The 24,721-nt window shown below is 47.5% G+C and overlaps 5 protein-coding genes and 2 long non-coding RNA genes across 8 annotated transcripts; 4 read left to right on the top strand and 3 right to left on the bottom strand.

The window, feature by feature from the left end:
• The first annotated feature begins 552 nt into the window (after positions 1-552).
• Positions 553-6,178, top strand: COQ5 (coenzyme Q5, methyltransferase). Its single transcript, XM_065693088.1, has 7 exons — positions 553-738; positions 1,126-1,275; positions 1,740-1,964; positions 3,266-3,372; positions 5,032-5,120; positions 5,335-5,446; positions 5,564-6,178. The coding sequence occupies exons 1-7, from the start codon at positions 588-590 to the stop codon at positions 5,663-5,665; spliced, it is 936 nt and encodes a 311-aa protein (XP_065549160.1). The 5' UTR covers positions 553-587; the 3' UTR covers positions 5,666-6,178.
• Positions 6,179-6,776: 598 nt separating this feature from the next.
• Positions 6,777-8,917, bottom strand: DYNLL1 (dynein light chain LC8-type 1). 2 transcript variants are annotated; one of them, XM_065693090.1, is made up of 3 exons: positions 8,834-8,917; positions 8,359-8,501; positions 6,777-7,173 (listed from the first exon to the last, which is right to left on the bottom strand). In XM_065693090.1, the coding sequence occupies exons 2-3, from the start codon at positions 8,488-8,490 to the stop codon at positions 7,036-7,038; spliced, it is 270 nt and encodes an 89-aa protein (XP_065549162.1). In that variant the 5' UTR covers positions 8,491-8,501; positions 8,834-8,917; the 3' UTR covers positions 6,777-7,035. The 2 variants fall into 2 exon arrangements, with proteins under 2 accessions (XP_065549162.1, XP_065549163.1); XM_065693091.1 differs by having other exon boundaries at positions 8,359-8,496; positions 8,834-8,911.
• A 134-nt stretch (positions 8,918-9,051) lies between these two features.
• On the top strand, positions 9,052-13,504 carry LOC136021168 (uncharacterized). The gene is made up of 3 exons (XR_010615687.1): positions 9,052-9,594; positions 12,514-12,730; positions 13,074-13,504. It is a non-coding gene; the product is annotated as an uncharacterized LOC136021168 (long non-coding RNA).
• A 452-nt stretch (positions 13,505-13,956) lies between these two features.
• On the bottom strand, positions 13,957-16,511 carry GATC (glutamyl-tRNA amidotransferase subunit C). The gene is made up of 4 exons (XM_065693093.1): positions 16,087-16,511; positions 15,679-15,842; positions 15,174-15,277; positions 13,957-14,968 (listed from the first exon to the last, which is right to left on the bottom strand). The coding sequence occupies exons 1-4, from the start codon at positions 16,180-16,182 to the stop codon at positions 14,913-14,915; spliced, it is 420 nt and encodes a 139-aa protein (XP_065549165.1). The 5' UTR covers positions 16,183-16,511; the 3' UTR covers positions 13,957-14,912.
• TRIAP1 (TP53 regulated inhibitor of apoptosis 1) lies at positions 16,025-17,725 on the top strand. Its single transcript, XM_065693092.1, has 2 exons — positions 16,025-16,434; positions 17,105-17,725. Exons 1-2 carry the CDS (start codon positions 16,288-16,290, stop codon positions 17,186-17,188), a joined length of 231 nt encoding a protein of 76 aa, XP_065549164.1. The 5' UTR covers positions 16,025-16,287; the 3' UTR covers positions 17,189-17,725.
• A 775-nt stretch (positions 17,726-18,500) lies between these two features.
• Positions 18,501-20,187, bottom strand: LOC136021163 (cytochrome c oxidase subunit 6A1, mitochondrial). Its single transcript, XM_065693089.1, has 3 exons — positions 20,051-20,187; positions 19,611-19,750; positions 18,501-18,756 (listed from the first exon to the last, which is right to left on the bottom strand). The coding sequence occupies exons 1-3, from the start codon at positions 20,151-20,153 to the stop codon at positions 18,676-18,678; spliced, it is 324 nt and encodes a 107-aa protein (XP_065549161.1). The 5' UTR covers positions 20,154-20,187; the 3' UTR covers positions 18,501-18,675.
• Positions 20,188-20,613: 426 nt separating this feature from the next.
• LOC136021064 (uncharacterized) lies at positions 20,614-23,514 on the top strand. The gene is made up of 3 exons (XR_010615657.1): positions 20,614-20,826; positions 21,771-21,896; positions 23,433-23,514. It is a non-coding gene; the product is annotated as an uncharacterized LOC136021064 (long non-coding RNA).
• Positions 23,515-24,721: the final 1,207 nt, after the last annotated feature.

Raw genomic sequence — 24,721 nt, 5'->3', positions numbered from 1 at the left:
GGAGGGGTTACAGGACTTGTGTCTACAAAGCTGAGGTAATTCCTGGGTGATTCAAATAATGCGATAAGCGGAGCAGGTTTTCTGGGGGAAAAAAAGGGCAGAAAAGGTCCCTCATTTGTACTAATGTCCAACAGGAATCAGAGGCAACTCCTCCCCCTCACGGGAGCCCACAGAGCAACCCTCCCACCTCGTCCCGGTGAGGTCTGACTTTAGCCAGGAAACAGCAGAACTAAACATCTAAGCAGATTAGGACAAAAATACTTGTCAAATTCCTCAAACCCGGTGTATGGAGTGCCTCAGGTTTGGGGTTTGGTTTTTTGTGTTAGGGCTGGTTTTTAACCCTGTCAGGTACATTCCCCCAGCACATCACCAGTTGGTAGCACCGGGGTGTTTGGGGCCGGACCCCGCGTCCTCTCAGGCTGTGGAGAAACCACGGAGGCCTCGGTACAAACACGCCGTGGGGCGCGGAGCACCCCAACCGCGTTCCTACAGCCGGGTACGGAGGCAGCCGCCCGGCCCCGGTCCGGCCGCGGCCGCGCCCCGCGCCGGAGCCGCTGAGGGAGGTGGGCGGGTCGTGCCCTTGCAAGATGGCGGCGGCGCTGTGCCCGTGCCGGGCCGTGCTCGCCGGCCGCGGCGGGGCTGTGCGGGCGCTCTGCGGCTCCGTGCGGGGCCTCGCCGCGGGGACACAGACGCACTTTGGCTTCCAGACCGTGACGGAGGAGGAGAGGAGGGAGAAAAGTGAGGGCGGCGGCGGGGTCCGGTGCCGGGGAGGGCGAGCTGGGCCGGGTGGGAACCTAACGGGGCTCCCTGCAGCCTGCGCGTAGGGGATATGGGGGTAAAGGGTGCTGGAGCGGTTGGTTTGAGACGTTACTGGGAGCCGCAGCGTTACGGAGCTTCATTCCTCCTCCCAGCTCCGGAGGTGTTAAGGGAGAAGGCTGCATTTCCCCAAAGATGCGTGTCAGGCAGCAGGCTTAGTACAGTTCGACTGTGTTTCTTGTAAGGAGTTTTCAGGTGTTATTTTTCAGTTCCATAAGTTGGCAGACCTCCACGAGGCAATAAAGCGCTCATTTTGCTTCTAGAGGAGCATTTTTAAATAAATTGCATCTCATTCTCCTTTCTTTGCAGTTAACCAGGTCTTTGAACGTGTGGCCAAGAAATACGACGTAATGAATGATTCGATGACTTTAGGGATTCATCGAGTGTGGAAGGACATCCTCATGCATAAAATGAACCCTTCCCCAGGAACACTTCTTCTTGATGTTGCTGGAGGAACAGGTAAATTAATTTTGGTGAGTTCCACATGACAATGCCATTCTGGTTTTGAACTGTTTGAGCCTGCTCAGAATTAAGTTGCCTAGACTTTTCTTTTCCTCAGTTCTGTCTTTGAAACTAGTGAAGCATCTACTTGCTTTTCAGAGAAAGGTTGAGAGCTAGCTCCTTTGTGGTTTGGAATATCTTGCTCCGAGGCTCCGAAAATGTTACAGACCTGCCGTGATGTGTTCTGGAAAGCTATTTACATTTATAGGAAGTCACAGACTCTTTGCTTTTAATATGTTCCCTTCACCTATATATGCACACACACTCTCTGTCTCTGTACTGTGTGTGTGGGATTTACTTTTATTTATATGCATATATATAAATAAAAATGAACTCAGTTTGATGTTCAGAGCCTCATGTTGCAATTTCCTGGAGTCAGAAAACATTCCCAAACGTATCCCTTTCTATTCAAACAACTGCAGGTGACATTGCCTTTCGCTTTCTTAATTACGTTCGCTCCGCACGGGAACGGCAGCTCCAGCAGAAGCTGAGGCACCATCAGAATTTATCGTGGCAGGAAATTTCTGAGAGTTACCAGGAAGAGCAGTTTAAACCACTGGGGGATTCCCAAGTGGTGGTCTGTGACATTAACAAAGAAATGTTAAAAGTCGGGAAGCAGAAAGCACAGTATCTTGGCTACTCTGAAGGTGAGTCATGCGTTCTACCATGTCAGTAGCGTGCTTGATGCATGGTAGCCATTGGGTAGTCACCCCCTTCAGGATCACAATATGTGTTGTGTGGCTATGGTGTGCACTGTACCTGTACTTGTGTATTTGCCAACATTGAATGACCTTTTTTCAGTGCGCATGTAGTACATTGTTCAGATGTACAGTGATCCTCTTGAATAATACTTAAACTTTCAAAATACATGTATGGGAGTGCCCATGAGGTCTGATACCCAGCTGTCCTTCAAAATTGGTTAAAGAAGCTAAACCTGCTGTGCTAATAAATCTGATTTTACTAAGGCAGGTAATACAAAAGAGCTCAGGTCTACAATGATTACACTAAAGATGTTATAATGGGTATTTTAAGAATGAAGGCAACAAATAAAAATACAAGAACTAAGGGATATTGTAAACATATAAAACCTTCCACAGTTAGAGCACATGCTAAAAACATTCAGAATAACTGCATTTGAAATGAAATTTGAATGTTTCCTGGCAATAACTGTGGTTCTTCTGTTGTGTTTTGCTCTCCTCCATGGTCACTTTCTGGCATCCTGCCCTTTGAAACTGCTGACCTCTGCTGCAGAAAGCTTTTGGTTTGGCTTTTTTTTTCCTGTAGTTTTTTGTTTGTTTTGTTTTGAATTTGAGTCACCAAAAACAATGACTTTAAGAACTATTAACTATGAACTGAACAGTCTTATTTTTTTGTACCAATAACCTGGACATGTGCAGACAGACATGGCCTTGATCCACTGGGGATTGGGAAGCAGCAACAGGACACTGGCAACAGAATCACATGCCAATAGTGCTGATGAAGGGAGCGTGGCTTTTCATGTGCTTCTATCTAGGGAAGCCTTCTAACAAAATGTTTTTAGTGTGTTGGCTGTTGTTGCATGGCAAGATACTAATTACTGTTTGAGCAGAGATTCTCTTTCTGCACCTTTACTACAAACAAATGGCAGCCAGTATCTGCAAAGCTGGTTGCTTTCCACTGTAGTGCAAGATTTGAGTGAAATCCTTTTGGCACACTGAGCACATTGTGTATACACAGAAGAATGTTTTGGCTGATCTGCACAATTGAGTACTTTGGCTTAAAAGACAGTTATAGAGTACACGGCTTTGAGAGATTTGTGAGTATAGACCAAGGTGTCTTTCTTCCAACAAAAATGTAAAATTGAAGCATTAGCTTTAAATATCACCTTTTTTAATAATCTGGAATAGGTAAGTTCTGGTCTTTCTGGAGCAGCCCGAGTTCAATTCTGTGTCCTTGTCTTTTACTACAGGCTTATCCTGGGTACTTGGGAATGCTGAAGAGTTGCCCTTTGATGATGATAAGTTTGATGTTTACACAATTGCCTTTGGAATCCGAAATGTAACTCGTATTGATTTGGTAAGTTGCTGTAGTGTATCCTGACATGAGGTCCTTATAATTCATCTGAGTTTTTTATTCTAGCAGAAGTAGTAAAGGAGGAACTCCTTTGGATAAAGGAACATTGTTGTCTAGTCCTGAAACATTTAAAATAAGTGGCATGTAGTTTGCAACTTGTTCAAATGGAAAATGCAATTAAACGCCCCACCTTTGTCATAAAAAGTTAGATTTATACCAGTTGCACCCAATCCTTCCAGCTTGGCAAGCCACACAATCTCTTCCTAAGGCAAAAATGGCTGAATGTTACAGTCATTCCCCACCTTCTCCTGACCTATGATGTATCTGGATCTACACATGCCCAGTGTAGTCAGCCTGCATATCTGAAAGGTTCCTGAACACCTGATCTGTATCCCACCCGCAGTGGGTCCAAAACTTCCTGCCCTGTTCTGTTTCCCTGCCTGAGCCATCAGAACTTCCAGGGCAGAGAGTGGGAAGCAGCTGGCTGCTGCCACCACTGCTGTTGACTAAACTGTTTAGTCTATTTCTGCTTAGTGTCTTCACACTGGCTGATAGTAGAGTTTCCCATAAAGAATGTGTTTAATTAGGGTAAGTAATACTCTTTGTTCTAAACAGTATCTGTCCTTCAAGAATTAATAGCTGTCTTGGGAAGAAGATAGGTTAGATCTCCTGTCTATCTGGACTTGTCTGTGTTTTAGAGGAGTGTGTTACAAACTTGTCAGTGCTCCTTCTGTGGAAGGTGTAGTATTTGGATCCAAACCACCTCGAACTGTATGCCTTTGAACTTCCTCCCTTAATGTGGATAGCTTTTCACAAAGCTGTGTCTGCACCCTTTGGAAGCACAAGCCCTTTGCCTTCATGGATACAGCAGGCTGGTAGCATAGTTCCCAGGAGACCAGGTACAAAACACATCCAAGCCTCCAATTCTTTTGCAGAGCTCCTGTCACATATGTGTACTGTTTATATTTTATCTCTTAGGAACATGACTGCTGAAGCCAAGCAGGTGTACAGCCTGCAGAGGTTCTTGAATACAACTGTGTTGTGCTCTCATATGAAAAAACATACAGCTCTAAACAGTTTGTCTTGGTTCTTCTAAGGGTATTATTTGGGATTTAACATGGAATTTTCAAAGTAGCCAAAGGTATTCTTCTTTGCTCTCCTTCCTCCCTTGCTCTCACACACTGCTCATCCAAAACCCAGTATCATTTCTTCTTTGATCCTTTGGGTGTGCCTCACAGTTGAGTAAAATCTTTTATTTAAAAAGAAAAAAACATCTATCGTGCTCTCTTCTCATTTTCAGCTTCTTGTAGCTGAGTCACCCTCTCCCTTTTGGGTTTGGTCTGTAATTACAAGGGCTCTGCTGGCAAACATTCATCAACTGAGAGGAGGGAAAAAAGAAGAAAAATTGCCAACCTAACGTCATAGTTTCGATACAAAGTCTGGTGTAAATCTGTTTATGTAGCAACAAGAGTATTTGCTGTTTGGTTCTATTGTTTGGTTTTGTACTTGTCTTGGGATGCTTCTCCACAAGTAAATATTGAAGCTTGCCAGTCAGGATTCTCTTTATTCCTCTCAGTTCACCACCAAGTCGCCATCACATTGCATGAGAATAAGAGGGTGCTGTTCTACAGAAACTAACTCACCACATCTGCTTTGTCTCAGGCACTTCAGGAGGCCTATCGTGTGCTGAAACCAGGAGGAAGATTCCTCTGCCTTGAATTTAGTCATGTCAGCAATCCTATCATTTCCAGGTAGGAACATGGTGACATTTGATGCCATGTCACAAGTCTCTTTTATTTGTACTCAACCAGAATTAGTGATGGAGACCCTCTGAGGCCACCACACTGTGCACTGTTAAAATCATATACAGATTCCATGGCATAGTGGTACTGAGATCACCTTGTGTTGGAGAGAGGTGGTTTTAAGCTTGTTTGTATTAATCGTATTTTCTGTCTCTCTGTGCAGGCTCTATGATCTATACAGTTTCCAGGTTATCCCTGTTCTGGGTGAGGTAATCGCTGGTGACTGGAAGTCCTACCAGTATCTTGTGGAGAGCATCCGACGTTTCCCCCCTCAGGTAAGACAATATTTCTCTGAATTCACTAACACATAAAACATGGTCCCAACATAACCTTATAGACAGCTGCTTTGTAGGCCTTCAGGTCATTATAATTCTGGAACTGTTATTTTTCAGGAGGAGTTGAAGGCAATGATAGAAGATGCAGGCTTTTTTAAAGTGGATTATCAAAATTTGAACTTGGGCATTGTTGCCATTCACTCGGGTTTCAAACTGTGAGTCTGCTGTGTAGCAAACCAGGAAGTGTAATTGTCCGTATGAATCTGAAAGGTGTGGAACTTTGTCAAGATTGAAGAGGAGTTTTATGAACTTGTGCAGCAGATACATGTTCAGCTGTCAGACCCTGAAGAGCATCAGCACCTTTCTTCCCCCAAGAGATCTGCGGGTTGATGCAGTGAGTCCTGGGGAGTTTCTTACACTTGCATTTGTCTTCAAGTGCAACGTAATGGACAAGGCCAAAACTGAGCAATGCTGACAGATGAAGCCACTTCAGTTACCAGTGGTGTGGATACAGGAACAGACTGACCAGTATTCAAATAAGATGCCTCCTCTTTTTTTACTACGGTTCAAGGAGGATATTGCACCAGTGAGCAATAAATTGAATTCAGTAGATTTTTTTATTAAGTGGTTATTGTCTTTGTCATGTGGACTTTAAAGGATTTTCCCTGTGATACCTTTACCCTTTTCAAGGGCATAGGGAAGACTTGTGAAATAAAACCAACTCTGCATCAACTTTTCTCACTTAAGTCAGTATTTTAGCCTTTGTAAGATTTCCTTTCTAAGAATGGGAATTTTACCTGGAGGAGAATGGCCATGTAACCATTCTGGGATGAGATGTTTTCACCTCCATATGAAGTCTTTGTCAATGCTAGATGCATAATCTATATGTAAAAGTAGTACGTGTTTCCTTCTGTATACTTGCTTCTGTAGCAGGATATAGGGATAGAATGAAAAAAAAGTCTAGAGAAGGTAAATTTACATTCAAAGTGACAGCTGTGTAATTGAACTAATACAAATATTTCTCCTGAAAATGAGGAGAGGAGGAGACTCCTGCTTTTAACCCACCACTTCACTTGAAAAGAGCACCCTCTTCTCAACGCCAGGATTTGTGCTGGAGATTGTGCCTACTGAAAATGGTCTTATCAGGAACTGGGGAGCAGTCTCTTTCAGGAAACCTACCTCTTGTTGTTCTCTGTTACTCAGAGGTGAGCTCAGGCTTCAGGTGCTATGGATGGGGGGGGCAGGATGGAGGTGGGAATGTTCCCCCTTCGTTCACCATAGAGTAAACGATAATACAAGCACTAAAAAGGCAGAAGGGCAGAGAGGAGTCTTAAAGGATAAACTTGTTCCAACAGTTTTATTAGCAAAGAAGCCATCTTTTGAAAGAAAATAAATACAAGGAAGACATTTTTGCCATTTTTATAGCCACAATGAAAAAAAACAGCTGCTACAGCAAAATCCCTGACCATGAACAATAATACAACAAAAGACCTGAAGGTCTGTTTCCTCAGGAAGGCTGAAGGTAAGAGGCTGTCTGGAGTTGGTGCAGTCCTGGAACCAGGCGCAAGTTTCAGTAACAGTCCATGGGTCTAACCAGACTTGAACAGAAGAATAGCCACTTGGCCGAGGTAGAAGTAGATGAAGTGCTTGGTCTCGTGAGTCACGTAGCTGCCGAAGTTCCTCCCCACGATGCAGTGCCAGGTGGGATTGTATTTCTTGTCGAATTCCTACAGAAGGGAGAAGTAGAAAGTCAGCATTTTGGTGAGAATTGCACTAATATTGTGTAGCAAGGGCTATTTTTGCACTTGTTAACAAGTGTTGCTTTTGGAAGAAGGCAATTAAGAAGTAGCAGATGCTCTTAGGTGCAAGGATCGTATGTCACTGTATAACTCATCTGCTGCTTAGTCAGACCAGAAAAAAAAGTGCTACTGAGCTGAGCAGGAATAAGCTTGAAACATATGTCTGGGGAAGTAAGTTTTCCCCAAAAGTCACGCCATGATCTCAAACAGTAACTTTTAAGAACTTCGCTGCTTGTTCTGATTCTCTAGACTAAGCCATTATTTTGACTTCAGTAGCTATTTTCAACAAGGCTGTTGAAAAAACCCTTAGATGGAACATTCTTTACTACATCCTTGATATCAGGTCCTGAGCCCGTGTTCTTCCTACACACTGTAGACTGGAGTCTGCTATGACTTTCAGATAAACTCGGGTTGGACAGAGCCTTGGGTGACATGTTGAGGGTGAGGCAGGGGGTTGGAACTGGATGATCTTAAGATCTTTTCTAAGCTAAAGCATTCTGTGATTCTACGATTCACGTGTACAAGACTACTTGCAGTAAAACTGCACAGTCAGTGGTTATATACTGCAGTCCCCGACAGCCATCACCTGAAGAGATTTTGTGGAGAGCATGCAGGAGTTTTTCTGCTCAACCCAACCCTCCAACTACTTGCAGCTCTGTCAGGCTCCCAGTAGGAGTCAGAGAAAAAATCTGACAACTGTAAGCTATGAACCATCTGTTCTGCGTTGGCACAAACAGTTTGGCTTACATGTGCTGTGGAAAAAAAAAAGCAAAGCCACTTATTCCAGGGTCAGCAAACCCCCACTTGTCAGATGGGCTCCACACAGCCCCTGTCATCAGTCACAGGGACAGTCAGTGGCCACTCTGTTCACCAGGACAACAGGACCGTGGCAGAAAAGGCTTAAGTAGAAGGTACTCTGAGAGAAAAGCAGAACCTGGAAAAGCCCATGTAAAGGGAAAGGAACATGAGGACAGCAGCCTACAGAAAGTCCAACCTGATTATCTGGTGTCTCGAGAACTTGTTTCTCTAGAGCTACTTGCCTAGCAGCATTCTGCCTGCTTCATCTTTCATGTGAATAGATATTTCATGAGGACATCGCAAGCAAACATCTACCTTCTTTATGTGAGCAGCAATGTCCTTCTCGATGTTGTACTTCTCCAGTGCCTGTGTAGCACACTCCACAGAGTCTTGCTGCATCTCTTCTGACATGTCCGCATTCTTGATCACAGCCTTTCGATCACTCATGATTGCCTATACTGAGAAAAGGAAAAGAGAATTCAGAGTCACAGGGGCTCTACCTGCCAGGATCACCCACCAAGCTGCACACAGGTACCACCATTCCCAGAGGGGTTTCGGAGCCCGTGCAGCGCCCTCAGCCGTGGCTATGCAGCATTTCTGCCGGCTGTGGCACAGGCGCAGCCCGTGCTCCGGGCCGGAGGAACCGGGGTTCAAAGCCTCTCACTTGGAGCACCCGCTCTCCAGCCGGGAGCCCCGCAAGCACCGCCGGAGCGGTTTCAAACCCCGCCGCCCGCCCTAGTCCCGGTGTCTCTCGCAGCCGCCCGCACCCAGCGCCCCGCTCCCCCCTCACCGCTCGGCGGGCGCCGCGGGACCGGTCGGGATCGGAGCAGAGCGGCGCTGCGATCTGGTCGCTAAGCGCCGCCCCGCCTCCAAGCGCCGCCAGCCCCGCCCCCTCCGCAGCGGCCACCTGCCATTGGTCACCGCTCACAGCCTCCCCTGCGCCCATTGGTTGCTGCCCGGGGTTCTTATCGGGTTTTACTCTTGCTTTTTCTTTCAGCCCGGCATGCCTCGCGGGCTGCGTCGGTTCCCATAGCGACGGGCGGCCGCGTGGCGAGGCGCCCGTGCCGGTACCGGTAACCGGTACTGGTAACGCGCAGTTCGGCTGCGTGCGGAGAGATCCGGTCATGGCTGCCCCGCCGCTCCCCAGTGACCCCGGGCCGCTGTTCCTTCCGATACCGCTGTCCGTGCGTGTGAACGGGTCCGCCGTACGGCGTATTTCCATAGCTGGCTCCCGGCTCCCAAAGGCCGCGCTCCGGTCGGGCTCACAGAGACCCCGCATTTAACCCAGCGACCTCTGCAGCGGCCCCTTGCTGCTGGGAGTGCTCCTCCAGCAATTGCGCTTTCTGAGGGGGAATCCCACCCGTGTCAGAGGAAGGAGCTCCACAGCTTTAAAATACCACTTGATCAGCTTTGCTATTCACATCTGCTGTCAATGCCTTTGTCTTTCAGTGACTTCTGAGAGAGATCTTGCACCTATGCTTACTGTGATCAAGTCCGCTCCAAACTTTGTTCATGAACTGGCTCCCTGAGGCTCCTTACATCTTATTGAAGGTACCTCCTGCAGACCTCGCTCTGTGCAGCTCTTGCCTCACCTTTATTTTTCGGGGGGAGGGGGGAACATGTGTGTGGGTTTTGTTTCAGTTTTTGTGTATCTGTTTGTTTCAAATGAAGCAAGATGCTTTGGGAGATCCCCAGGGCTCTCTTCTGTTGGGTTTCACTCTCCCTGGGGCACTTTCTGCTTCTGCTCTTGTCAGCAGATAGAAAATTGCTGTTGAGTCTTCCATAGCTGGTGATCTGTTAATAACAAGACTGCACCGTTTCGACAACAAACAGCACAGGATAATTTAGAAGAGGTTTGTCAGGCACTGGCTGGTGGGGCTGCCATTTGCTTATAGAAATAAGGCCTCAAGAGCAGTCGTCTATCGCACTTGAAATGCAAATATTTTTCATGTTGTTATATGATAAGTACCTGCTCAGTGGCATTCATAGGAAAAGCAGCATAATTGCAAACAAGCTTTTGCTTTTGAAAGCTCTGAGGCAACCTCAGAGGAATATAGTGCCACCAGAATACTGAAACTGGATGATACAATACTTTTGACACTCTAGAGTATCTCAGAAATGATTTCTGACTTTAGCTCCCAGGATTTAGCATTCCAGATGGAAGAGATGCAATCCCCAGCTTTGCTTTCCATCTTTGCCATCGGGAGGGTGTGCTAGGGCCTGCTCTGAAAGTTATGAAATTAAGGGAGGTGTTCAGTAACTGCAGGCAAATTTCTACACATTTATTAAGAAATGGTTGGCTGAAGGAACAGATGTGATGAGGACTGCAGGAAATGTCAGTGTGGGTGAGATACTTGTTGGTAATGAGAAACATTAAAGAGAAACCTTCGAGCCTTCCTTGTTGATCAGGGATAAAAAAGGATAGTTTCCAGCAGGACAGAGCTGTAGGAGAAGGCAGAACAAACACACAACAAGGCAGACAAACACAGGGATGGTATATGGAGGAGAGGAGGTGCTAAAGAAAACTGGATAATGGATAAGGCCTATCATGAGGTTCCTCTTGCAGATGGAGGTTAGACTGTAAGCACTTTTCAGCTGAGGCCTTTTTTTGCTGTGTCACATACTGTATTACTGCATCTAATAGAGATTTTTCTTGTGGCTCCTTGTTACTATCATAAGATAAAATAATAATTAGTAGCAACAAACCAACTTTCTTTTTTTTTTTCCTAAAACTGAAGAAATCACCTCAAAATGTTCTTAGTAAAGCTGGAGTACATATGCTAGGGCTTCCAATCCAATCTGATGTGTTACAGATCGTCATAGTAGTGGAAAATCCTTAGCAGGTATAAGTCAAGTGATCTCCATGGTCTCCAAGGAAACAAGACACATTTACATCATCTCAGAATCTGGCCTCCTTCCTTTTCCTTCTGTTTGCTGTATCTATTGACCATTGAAAAGGATGAGTTTCCTCACAAATACACATTATGTTTGCCCCACTGCAGTTACCAGGAATTTACAGGTAGCGATTTTATTACATGAGTCCTTAACTATATTTATTCACTTGCCAGGGTTTATAAATTGCACTGTGGCAGAATACTGTAAAGACCTGACCCAGATCCAGACCCACTTGCTCACCGAGGCCCTGCAGTGAAAGCAGATGAACCAGCACCACAAAGGGCACCTTGTCCCCACCTCAGGGTGCAACTGGGGCCCAGTAGGGCTTTGCGCCGTGCTGTGGGGAACAGCACCAGGCAGGCCGGAGGCAGGCTGAGGCACTAACACATTCTGCCCCGCAGGCAGCTCATCTGGCCTCTGTGAGGGTTCCTGCTCCGGTGGTTGCAGGTGTCTCTGTCAGGGCTGTAATTCCCGTATTGGTGGTGAAGCTGCAACAAACCCCTTCATTAAGGAAATGTGTTTTCCACTTAATGTGCACTTTGCGCTGCAGGGAACAGGCATCAGACAGTTTGTTCTCTCACTGGAGAGAGTGGGTAAGAAAGCAGCAGTGACCTGGCAGTTTTAAGCTTAGCCTGTGCTGCACTGGGAATGTGGGATCATCTTTGCCCAAATGGTTGGTTTGGTTGTTGCTTTAACATAGCTACATATACTGGGTTGGAAGCTCCTGCAGCCATGCAGTTGGCTCTCAAATTTCTTTTCCTTTTTCTATGTAAGTAACATTGTCCCCACTCTCTACAGTAGTTAGAGGAGGAGGTCAAAACAGATAGAACAAGTAGTGATTTCTCAAGCTGGGAATTCTCTGCTAACATTCTCGTTGTATGGTATGATTTGAGGTCTTCCCTGTCATGGTTTATAAAAGTCACAAATTACTTTTCAGCTGAGCTTGTATATTTTTAAAACTTCATCATTTGCAGAGTCTGAACCTTGAAAAGCCTGAGACTAAAGCACTAATACAGTGTTACAGCTTTGCAAAGAGTTGGATTAGTGGCGTTACACAGAGACTTTGATTCAACACTCTCAAAAGAATTCAAGTATCATCATAATTACACGATGTATGCATGTGTGTGTGTGTGTATAATAGAAGCCTAAAGAAATAATGAAGTAACTGCACAAGTAAGAGAAGGACAAGTGATTGTTCTTACTTCTTGCCTGAGAAACATGAAAAGAAATATAAATCAAAGTTCAAAGCTTACCAAACATGCAGCCTTTGAGAGCAGTGAGTGAAAGTGGCTCCTACTCAGTAGCTGTGATTCCTTACACCAGCAAAGCTAGCTGTAGTGCTTTTCACTCAGCTTAGGCTTTCCATTTAACACATGGCACATAATGAATGGCCCGAGAGGCCATTGTCAAAGCAGCCTGTACCCCTGGTGTTGAGAGCAAGCCTCTAATGGCTGAACCTAGCACCAGTACTGTTCAAACTCCTTACTACTTTAATATACTTCTAATATGCTTGAGATGTTAAGAAAACAACATGTGTGTCATTAATTTCTGATTTATATTACCTGTTGTTTGCAGGGACGTGGGAGATGCAGTTCATAGGAGAAATAGTCATGGCCATGCACAGGACTTCCTCTATCAGCTGGCAGCACCTGAAGGGACACATGCACCAGGCTGGTGGTGTTTGTTACACAGCTGTACAGAAAGACCGAATAGGAGTAAGGACTTTTCTCTGCAGAGAGATACAGAACATGCACTGTATACGCTGGCTGACATCAAATTATGATCTCATGAGGTGAGTTTCTGCCTTCAGGGAAAGCATGTGCCTACATAGGCATGGAGGAGCCTACTTTCTTTCTGTCTGGCCCTTGAGAGCCACAAGGGCAGACTCACAACTGGTATCCTATTACAACACCAGGGGTCTTTTCTAGCACTTTCCTAGCTTAGCATGCCATGATCTCTTCTACTGTGTGGAGTTACAACTGGAATAAATAATTACGGATTCCTATATCTGTATGAGGACAGGGCACCAGCCAGGATAAAAGTTTGGTTTTCAGCTCTTTACTGTACTATTTATGGCCTGAAAGTGAATGGTCTGGACTATTTGGTTCTAGTTTGCTCTGGTATTCCTTCAACAGGTGTATTTCTCTGTGAGCCTTGGCTTATCTTATCTTGTCTCTGACTGTTGGAGGTTCTGTGAGGAAGCCTCAGCATCCTCTGCCAGGATAAGACAATGACAACGTATGTTGTTTGCTGGAGCAGTCTTCACCATTTGCCCTGCACAGCACCTCTTCCTGTGATAGTCTCCTGGCCTAAGGCAGAAAGGCAGAATCGGGGGGGGCGTTTTTTGTTCTTGGAGCTGTGCTACTTCTTTGCTACCATTTTGTTGCTTTGCCTGGGCTTTCTGTGACAAACATCCCATCTGGGAGCTGATGGCTGAGGTGTATGCCCAGCAGTCTTCTTACAGAATTTGAGGTATCGATACATACCTGTTACTCGAGGGTAACAGGCTGAAAACAGTTACTTTTCAGCACTATCTTGCAAATAAAAAGAAATATCCCTGCACAAATTCTATTTTTTTCCCCTCAAGATGGAAACTTCCCAAGCCAAAACTAAAACTGAGCCGCAACAAAAGCATCTAGAGCTCCCTGCTCAAAGACATTTTACTTCTAGAGTATTAACTTAACAGTCTGGGGTGTGGTTTCTGCAACTCTGAGATCTGAAGTAAAAGTTCAGCACCCTTACAACCAAATTACAGCCAGTAAAATGTAATGATGCTGACGTGACGCTTGTGTGAGTTTGTAGAGTAGAGCTAGAAACAGATCAAAGGTGAACCTGTTTCCAGAGCAGTATCTGCTCATCACACCGCTTCTACTAAAGCTGTTGCTAGCTTCCTGTTAGCAGTCTGCCTGGAACACTGAAGAATACCAGAGTATGTCTACACCTAAAACCTGTTCCAACAAGTAATAAAGGTGTCAGTGTGCCTTTAGTTCCCTGTGCCAACAGAACAAAAATGCCCAGTTCACAAGTAATTACATTCTTTATTTACAACAAGCCTAGCCACACAAGGTGTTTTAAATAACACAAATAACTGCAGTGCTTTGTTTGAAATGGAAAAATGGGTTAATCCAGAAATTATTGCCAGTGCCACTACAGATACACATCTGGAGGACAAAAATGGTTGTGGCAAAGACTCTTCCATTTAGAACAGCCAGTTCTGTGCCTGAAAAGTGCTTTCTCAAACTACGTACAACTCCAGGCACTTGATCTATGAGAATAAAAGTACAAAATGCCCCATCCCTGGCAGTATTGCAGGACAGGTTGGACGGGGCTTTGAGCAACCTGGTCTAGTAGAAGGTGCCTGTGGGAGCAGGTTGGAACTGGATGAGCTTTAAGGTTTCTTCCAACCCAAACTGTTCTATGAAATATTCGGTAGAAGCAAAATATTTGAGTGAATCATCTTCTCAAAGTGCCTTTCCTTCCATAATGAAAATCTGAGCTATGTCAGAGATGCAGCAATGGTACAGTCTCCTCCTCCAGGCCCCCCAGATGTCTGGGGGCTCTGTTACTTCTGACAGGGTCAGAGCCAGAGTCAAGCTAAAGGTGAGAAATAGGCAAAAGAGCTTTCCAATCTCTCTTGTTTCCCAACAAATTTGTTGAGGAAAAATAGTGTTCTGAGGGGTTTTAATAATTACCTTTTAATGTTCTTTCTAAAGCCTTTAATAAGTCATTCAGTATCTTAAACAGCAACATCCAGTTCACTTGGCTAAATAAAAGCACTGAGATCATCTGTCACACTGCCTTTCAGCTTCATAAACATTGACTATTACAGCGGCATTATTAAACTTGTTTCACCTTCTACCGTAAATCATCTTGTGAGTGCTCTTCTTTCGATCAGAATACACACCAGAGTATTCTGGCTGTGGCAAAACTTAGTTTTCCTAAATAAAACACTGGAATGGCGTTTGGGCTCTGGGCTAAGAGCTCTGCAGATAAGTCTCTCGTTCTTCCAGCTTTGGCAAAGGGATGTTACCTGATAGAGAACAGAAAGAAAGGTGTGAGATCAGCTGTAAGTTACCTCTGGGTAGTACAACTTAGCACAAAAGTGCATCTCCGGTTTACTCTAAGCACTTCCGTATTACAAGCTAGTGCTTCTGCAAGTGAATGCAGCTATGGTGGGTTACATTCCCCAGGTTAAGTCAAGCAAGATTAAGAGGTTTTTATATGCAAGACAATACCTGGTGGGGCTACAAAATATTCTTCTACTTTCTCTCTGGCATTCTTCAGCAGCTCTTTTGTGCAGTTGCCCTCTGTAACATCATCTTCTCTGAGATACAGACACCTGAAGAACAAAGATTACTGTCTGTCTTTCAGCTATTCCATACGAAGCAGGAAGCATGGCTTATCTTTAAACCTGGTTTTGGTCTTAAGCAAGCAGTAAGACAAGTATTGGAACATTCTGAAGCACGAGAATGCCACTGACAGCTATCTGGGAGCAGTATGTGCCAATCATTCATGCAGAGTAAGATGCACCAAGGAACTGGGAGTTTCTGTGCTTGCACATACAGAGCAAGGGTGCCAATGACATCTGCCTTCCACACAGCACCAGCGTTAGACTTGTCTGTAAGCAAAGGAGCCGAATGCACAACCAGGGCCATTCCCAGGGGGAAAACAACAAAGGGGTTACAGCAGCAGTTTGGTGCAGTAACTGGCACAGGGAGGCTGCTGTGATTGATTCATCACCTGTCCTCCAGCACTGAATCCATCGGTTCTACGCCATCCGTGTTCACTTCATGAAGCTGATCAGCAAACTGGATCGCCTTCTGCAGCCGCTCCACACCCTCAGCGTCACGGAAATCCACCAAGGCCAAGTGTTCCAGGTGATCCAGCACTTCCACCGTCACCTTCTGCGGCACACACACACACAAAACCGACTCTGACACAGTGCTACTTCCCTTTTGTTAACGGAGCGCTCGTTCACGGCAAGCCCCGGTTACGGCCGCCGGGACACGCCGATTGCTTTCCTAGAACACCAGTCGAGCTCGTGTTCTCTCCGCCCACCGGAGCGCAAACCGGAGCAGGCGCAGGAACCGCCCGGGGCCGCCCCCCCTCGTCCCTGCCCTCCCGCTACCCCCGGCCGAGCCGCGGTACCTGCGGGGAGCCCGGCGCGGGGCGGGCCCTCCCCGGTCCGCCCGATCGGGCCCGGACAGCGCCGCGGAGCCACCGGCCGAGGGGCAGCGCCCGCATACCGCTCCCCCGACGGCGCCCCGGGAACGTCACCGCGCCGCGCCGGAAGCGTGTCAAAGCGGCGGCTGCGGCGGGCCCGGTGCGGTGCCGGGGCTCGCCGCCGCGATGAACAGCGTCGGGGAGGCGTGCACGGAGCTGAAGCGCGAGTACGACCAGTGCTTCAACCGCTGGTTCGCGGACAAGTTCCTCAAGGGCGACAGCAACGGCGACCCCTGCGGGCAGCTCTTCAAGCGCTACCAGCTCTGCGTGCAGGTGATGCCCGCCGCGCCCCCGGTAACCCCCGGAGAGGCCGCCGCCGCGCTCCGGATCTGCCCTTGCCTTCCGTTTCTGTCGGTCGTGACTCGCAGGGGTTCATGGGTGTCTGTTACTGGGGTTTAATCGGTAATGAAACTTCCGGAGCCCGCTGGTTTGTGTGATGGCATCCGGGCTACGTGCAGTTCCACAGCAGCATTCCGGTATGAGGAGGATGTCGGAGACTCTTCAGTAGGGACTGTAGTGACAGGACAAGGGGTGATGGGTTCAAACTGAAACAAGGGGAGTGCAGGTTATATATAAAGAAGAAGCTCTTCCCTATGAGGGTGCTGAGGCGCTGGCACAGGGTGCCCAGAGAAGCTGTGGCTGCCCCATCCCTGGCAGTGCTCAAGGCCAGGTTGGACACAGGGGCTTGGAGCAAGCTGCTCCAGTGGAAGGGGTCCCTGCCCGTGGCAGGGGTTGGAGCTGGAGGAGCTTTATGGTCCCTTCCAACCCAAACCAGTCTGTGACTCTATGAGCTCTCAGTACCTACTTGAACATCTCCACTAGTGAAGCTTTATCCAAACCAAGCTTAAGACTACTTTCTATAGAACCTTTTTTTCCACCAGAGATTACATTAGCACTATCAAGGTGTGTCAAGGTTAACTTTTGGGGGCTTTTCTAATTTCAGAAAGCTATCAAGGAAAAGGACATACCCATCGAAGGCCTGGAGTTCATGGGCGCAAGCAAAGGAAAAACTGGCAGCTCCTCTTGACCTCAGCTGCATGGATGGAGTCACCAACGGGAACCTTTGAACTAAGGAACACCACCAGGCAGGTGGCTCAACGCCACCTGGATATGACCTTTGTTAAAGCTGCTTTCTAGACCCCAGGCACCTTCTCTGCTTGTTAAAAATCCAAACCAAGACTGGATGATGTGGTAACTGCCTCCTTTTCGGTGACTTTTGGTGGTGGTTCAGCATCTAACAGCGTGCAAAGCCCTTTGAGCTAACTTCCCAATGAATGTACTCTCTAGTGGGAGAATGCTTCTTAGAGTGGGCTGAGGTAGTAGTTGCTTTGTGACTGATTTCTTTTGCTTATTTATATAACACTTGAAAGTGTTTAAAAAGTAGTATGAAAGAGGTGGATTTTCTTTGTGTCCTCCCTGTGCTGCTGAATTTTGGTGGAAGAAGTTTGGTTTATATGATCCTGAATGCTGAGGGGCTAAACCATGGTTTTGTGTCAGCAACAGTGGTATGAAAGCACTTTATTGGACCTGCAGTAACATAGCTCCAATAAATATAACCAGGTTATGTTTTGTTCTGATTGTGACCTCTAGGAAGGCCGGAATGTGAACAGGACACTTTTAATACTTCTCCAGGCTTTTCTGAGGTACTGAAACAATCCTGAACTGGAATTCTCTCTCCTTTAGCATTACATGTTCCTGCAGTAGAACTGCAGCACAGCCCTGGCCATCCTTTTCCACACTACCACAAAGCACTGGGGTGGCCACCATCACCATTAGGCTTTTGCTTGTGGTGGTGAAGGTGTGTGTGGAACGAGGGAAACAATGGGTTGAAGCTTGAGAGGTGGTGATGTTAAAATCCTCAGCTGCTGCTCAGGGATCTCACCTGCTCATGAAGCTGCTCTTGCGGAGCTCTGAGTCCTTTGTGCCTAGGAAAGCAAACAAAAGCTTCTTGTGCTGCTTTGTGAACTGCAGAAACACACCAACTAAAGGGTTTGTCTTAGCCCCCCAAAGGGGGCTAAGAGAAAATGCCTTTATGATGTTAATAAATACTGCAATAGCTGATTATGGAGAATGTGCTTTAGTATGTACTGAATTTCAGTCTACATTGTTAGCCTGATAGCTGTTCATCTGAGTTTACAGTGATCAGTTAAACCAGACATGAGGAAGTAATGTCTTGGGCTGAGTGCGTTCCTGTTGTCAGTGTACCAGATACAGGAGCAGTTACGAACATTTATGCAACTGAACCCCTTTGCTCCTGCACTGTATCCTCAATGTTTTAAGCAAACACTGAACTAAAGAACATCCAAGGATTCAGATTAACAAAAAGGTCAGGTGCTAAATTCAAGTTCACACTTGTTTATTTAAAGGACCTCTTCACAAGCACAGACAGAGGCCACCACAGCGTTCAGCTTCGTCACTGAAGGAATACAGAGTTTCTTAAATGATGGTTCCCACACAGCATTCTGTTCCAAGATGGGAAGAGCCAAGGTTCTGGCTCTGGTCAGGATCTTAGTTTTAATCTTCATAACCGGTTGGGAGAGCATTAACATGGGGGTTGTGGAACAGAGTTTTCTTCCCATCACCCCAGGGGAAAGGCTGTAGAATGAAGAAAGAAAACAAGGCAGTGTCAGCTTAGTGATCCGTAAAGCACAGGAAACCAACAGCAACAGGGACTCAGACGTCACACAGCTCCACAGGCTGGTGAATGAAACAAGTTGGCATCTGTTCCTGGGCTGCAGGAGCAAGAGATGGAGAACATCTCCTGAGCTGGAGCTGCTTTCTCTAAACAAGATCACAGAATGGTTTGGGTTGGAAGGGACCATAATGCTCACCCAGCTCCAACCCCTGCCACAGGCAGGGACCCCTTCCACTGGAGCAGCTTGCTCCAAGCCCCTGTGTCCAACCTGGCCTTGAGCACTGCCAGGGATGGGGCAGCCACAGCTTCTCTGGGCACCCTGTGCCAGCGCCTCAGCACCCTCACAGGGAAGAACTTCTGCCTAAGAGCTCATCTAAATCTGTCAGCTTAAAGCCATTCCCCCTTGTTTCACACCTGCATGCCCTTGTAAAAAGCCCCTCTCCAGATTTCCTGTCAGCCCCTTTAGGTGCTGGAAGGATCTTTGCTATCAGCTGTACTACAGCAGGAGGGCCCCAGTTTTGAGAATTTGGGATCTTCTGTTACCTTTCAGATCCATATTAGCTTAAGGTAAGCACGGCAGCTCCAAGACTGTAATGTTTTCCAGCAAGCCATTAGCAGGATTACTTGGGGTGGGAAGGCTTGTGAATACCACAGGTGCTTCACCTGATCTGTAAGGAGCTGGCTATCTCAGAGACAAAGCCACAAGTCAAGATCATGGCTAAGTGCACGGCACCTCATGTAGCGAACAAGCAAGCTGCGGGTACTGTGGTAGCTCTGCACTCACAGGAGAAAAGGAGGGCCTTTAAACAGATACCTTGGTCCGGATCCGGAGGTGAGTGTAGGGAATAAACTCGGGTCTCTCGTGCTTGTTGTGCGCTTTCAGGTAGCAGTTCAGCATGCAAACACCCACCCCGGGCAGGGCCACCACGAAGGTCAGCGTCTTCCACATGCGGGCTGGTGGGGAGCACAACAGGAATTAGGACAAGCTAAACGTTTCCATCAGCGTTAGCGACTCGGCGCACGTTAAACGCAGCTAAGGGGGCTGACAAGACAACGAACGCTCTCATTCCTCACTCCGGCGGGGGCTCCCTCCCGTTCTGCGCGGGGACCCTGCGCTCACGGCTCACGCCGGGGCACAGCCGGGGCTCGCACCGACCGCGCCCGCCGCGAAAGGACAGCGCCGTCAAGGGCAGCGGCCGTCAAGGACAAGGGCCCACGGCCCGACACCGCCCTCGCCCCGAAGAGCCCCGTTACCTCCGCCGCCCTCGTGGGCCGCAGCCGACATGCTCCGCCCCGGCAGGGAGCGCGGGGCGGCGGCACCGAGCAGCGCCCGGGACACCCTTCCGAGCGCCGCCATGTCCGAACCGCGACCGGAACTGGAGCCGACGGCGGCCGGCAGGGGACACAACGGCTGCGCGCATGCACGCAGCGCTCTCCTGCCAGCCTGACCTTGAGCTGCCGCGGGCTGAGGTTGCCATGTTGCGCATGCGCCTCCATAGAGGGGGTTGGCGCCATTTTGGTGCTGAGGGGATGGGCTGAAGGGTTCCTCGAGTGGGGCAGCCATGAGGGGAGTAGGAAGTTCTTTCCTGTGAGGGTGCCCAGAGAAGCTGTGGCTGCCCCATCCCTGGCAGTGCTCAAGGCCAGGTTGGACGCAGGGGCTTGGAGCAAGCTGTGGTAACTAAAAGAAGTTCCTTGCGAGCACTTCTGCCACCTGTGGAGCAAGAAGGGGCTGTGGAGGGCAGCTGGATGTGGGGTTGAGGTCTCCTGAACCTGAGCACGGTGGCAGTTTCATTGCAATCTGAGCTACACCGATCTAAAATGGGGCTTGCTTAGGGTTTGTCATCCTGACAGCTGTGATTAATCTACCTATTAGGTACCTCAGGAGTCTAATGGGTCTGATTCATATAGTCTTGAGATGTACCATTAATCAGGAGTGACTGCTGGAAGACACAGAAGATGCCATGTGAAAAATACCTTCTAGCTGAGGGAAGACAGGCAGCTACTTGAAGAAACCTGGATCCTTTTCTATTGTGAGGAACGTTTCGGTACAGTTGTATGAAATACGTTGAACTGTGCAATACGTCACGGCTATTGTCACTGTGGTGACTGCAGTCATCCCCACAGCGTACGCTGTGTTTTTACAGAGGGGTAGGGAACATGGCGATGAATGAGCAGTCAGCTCTGCCCCTGCCTCAGTGGCTCTGCCTGGTTGTGGCCCTGTGCCTGGCAACCCCTATTGAACCCAGCGGTGTGCAGCACTGCCCTGCAGGGAGGACTTCCTCCACGTGGGTTTTGCCAGAGCAGACCTATTTGAGGGCCTGTAGCTTGGTGTAGAAACTAGATTAACATTAAAAATACCTTTCTACATCCAGGATTTTGAGGAGGTTTCAATGTGTACATTTTTCTAAAAGATGCTGCATCCTGGCAGGCTTCTGTGTGCAGAAATGCTCCAAGGTTAGCTCTGAAAAAGGAAAAAATATATCTAATAGCACATATATAAGGTATACTATATAATACATATTATATAGTATACATACTATATATATAATATTTTATATATATAAATAGATGTATACAGTGCTGGTAGCCAACAGAGAAAGCTGTTTCCATGGTACTGGTACAGTCCAGAACTGTTGTCTGACTTGGCTACCTGGTAAACATCTCCCATTGGGTATGCAGCACGTTGGATTGTCTTGCCAGTTTAGCAGAATCTGAACGATTGCAGCAAGCCGGTGTTCAGTGGAGGTGGAGCTGACTCACTACACTGACAGAAAAGAACGTTTCTGGCACAAAAGAAAGCTTGGTTTTATCTGTGCTAGGCACAGAAACGCACACTGAGGCAGGAAACATCAGCTTTCAGGTTAACAGCCCTAAATTTAGTGAGTTTTGAGATAGGGAGGTTCCGCTATAATTCAAAGTATCTTTCCAGAGATTCATCTTTAGCCTTTCTTTTTCTTCCTTTTCCTCGCTGCAGTGGTGGGTAGCAGAGAGGACCTGGGTAACAGCGTGAGTCTCTGATGAGAGGTGACACGGTCAGCTGGGGCCGCAGGGGCTCAGAGCAATGCCGCGCTGGCCCGCCGGGTGGCAAACTGCTGTCACGGTAAGCGCCTCTCCGTTTCGAAGGTTTGGGAGCAACAAACGCGCTCTCTGTGCTTTCACGCTGTAATCTCATCTCCATGCGTTTTCAAGTTTTCAGGGATCGGCTCATCCCTCTCGAATAGCAATGTTTCCTCCATCAGATACTGCCTTCAAAAGGCGAAGTTCGTGCTGCAGAGATAGCGTCTGTGTCTCAGACTTCACAGAGTTTCTGGGGGGTTCTTCATCTTCTCCCTGTAGTCCCGGAACTGCGGAAATCAATATTCTGACATCTGTAAATCCTTTGTTCCCCTTTTCACCAGGGCTTTATCAGCTTTGGGAGGGAGAGAAGGAGGGGGGGAGAGGGCGTTGAGAGAGCCATTGTCCCTTCTCTCGGGAATGCTCTGGAAGTACTATGCAAATCTTCATTTGAAGACCCTGGGAACTGGGGGAGGGCTTTAGCTGCGAGATCAGTAGGAGGGGAGCTCTGCATCCCTGCTCACACACACTCCTCCCTAGTGCAAGGAGCTGGGGAGAGTGTTTTGAATTAGCAGAAGAGACATTTTCTGCTTTGTGCACTTCTGTGAGGCTGTGCACTCCTAATGTCTCCTCCTTTGTGCTTTTTACTGCCTGCTTCTAAATGTTTGCATAAGAATTGAATAAGGGAGAGATCCAGGAGCTGTGACTAGCAGTGATGGAGTCAGGAGGGCACAGGGTGCAGCCTCCCCACCTCACACGCTGGAGTCCCCAGCCAGGCAGCAGTGCAGGTCCAGTGGTGCCAGCACACGTATCGCCCCACTGCTGGCATTAGCATGGGCACAGCTCAGTGAGCAAGTGATTCAGCTGGTCAGGAGCAGTGGAGTAAAACAGTTTGCGCTTCGCAAACTATTATGATGTAGCCAGGTCTTAAAAGGCCTCCTCTTGCAGGGGCAAATGTTGGCAGAGTGGTACCTGCTTTATGAAACCCTGCAGTCTGCCGTGGCTTGGCTCAGAGCTCTCTGTCACCTGTTTTGTATTAGCGCAGGGTCACACTAACTGCCAGTTTCCTGGAAGCTGTGCAGGGTCCTTCTTAGGCCTTGTGGAAAGGGAAATATCCTGATTGCATAGGCACGGGGGTGAACAGGACAGGGTGGGGAGGGGAACTGATTCACATTGAGGCATTTTTGTGTTTATAAGCTGCTGTAAAGGCAGTCATTGTCTTTCCGATTTTCTGACATAATTTTCATGGCATCAGCCATGTTTTATTTTTCAAACTTTGAGGGGTTTTTGTTCCAGCAAGCTAAAAACTGCTGTTGACCAGTGCCAGCCCTGGGAAATGCAACGTTCTGCTCCCCTGGGCAGCTGAAAAGATACTGCTTTTAAAAAATCTCACCTTCCGCCTAAGCCTTAGGAACACATGCCCTGAGACCTGATTCTGTTACCTCTAAAGCAATGGAAAACACTAGTGGTTTTGTTCTGCAAGTACTTTACTGCTTTAGAGAGGGAAAGTGTATCACAAACATACTCTCATGTGCACAATTGGGTCTAAGTCTGCTCTCTGTCTTTTTATGTGTAACTCCAGGGTGACTCAGCAGAATTGGACGAGTGTCCCCTGGAACGCTGTGAGCTGGGAACCTGCCTGGACATGCCCTCCTGCTCCTGTAAGTGCTCCCGCTACCTATCCACACTCACACATCCATGTAGATGCTTCTCGGAGTACACTTGTTTGCATGCAGGCTGGTGTCTGAATGCACATTCTTCTCAGCCACTCTACACATATGCATGCAAACACACACGCATTCTCAAGTGCACACATCCATTCCCTTTCTCTCATACACATTTGTGCACATACACAGACCTTTTTGAAAGCTCCTGTTTTCAGAACGGTTTTATTTATAGGTCCTGCCTGGTTGTGAATGTGAAAGGGAGAAAGCCCCTCAGAGGGTTCCTTTCATGTGTAAATCAGCCTAGGCTGAGAGCATTGGGGTCACTGAGAGGAGGATTTCACTCTTAATTACTCAGAGAGAAAGCAGGCAGGGGACTTTCTCAAACTAATAGGGTTGTTCTCTGCTGGGGAAAGCAGCTTGAGACGCCCAAGTTTCTCTTGCATCAGACTTTGGGCTCTGATTCACAGGCCTCTTCTGCCAGTAGCAAGAGCTGGTGCCTGTGTGGCACTCAGAACAAACAGTTCAGCTTCCAAACAGGCTTACATATTAAATATCGTTATGTTCATTCTGGTAATTGGGTCTTCTTTGGAGACCAGTGGAAAAAACTGACCTAGTTTGCTTAGTTTTTCAATAAAACTGACATAAAAGTAATGTTAGTTTGTGCTGTATCTGTGGTTCCATCTGATGACCTCAGCATTCTTGCAGACCTGAAAGCTCCCACCTCTTTGCCAAGTAGAAAAATGTTATTGTCTAGAGATTAGTCCGGTGTGCAGGGCTCTGAACTTGGACTTAAAACCAGCACTGAATTCCCAGTCCAGCCACCAAAGGCCTGTGTGACCTTAGCAGTGAAATGGGGTAATCCCTCAAGAATGGCGTTGTTAAAAACAAAAGTCAATGTGGATTGTGGTACTCTTAGTAATAAGGCTGGGAATGCCAAGGTAAATGGGTGATGAGCATGTCTTTTTCCTGGAATGTAGTGCAAGCACACAGATTCCCCTGCTGAAGTTCCATTGTTGCCTTTCATGTGAACACAAAACAGCCTGGAGGCACGGGAGCATCCCAGTCACAAGCCACTCTGTCCTCTACAGGAACCAGAGGACCTGTTTGTACAACCACACACTAACACCAAGTGCAGCTGGAGAGTTGAAGTAGTTGCAGGGAAGAGGTCTGTGTTGCCAAGTACACCTGCACACAAGCAAGTCTA

The sequence above is a fragment of the Lathamus discolor genome, chromosome 12, assembly GCF_037157495.1.
Source record: "Lathamus discolor isolate bLatDis1 chromosome 12, bLatDis1.hap1, whole genome shotgun sequence".
Classification (NCBI taxonomy): Eukaryota; Metazoa; Chordata; class Aves; order Psittaciformes; family Psittacidae; genus Lathamus; species Lathamus discolor.
Note: the sequence above shows the minus strand (reverse complement) of the source record. Positions and strands in the feature narration are given on the sequence as shown.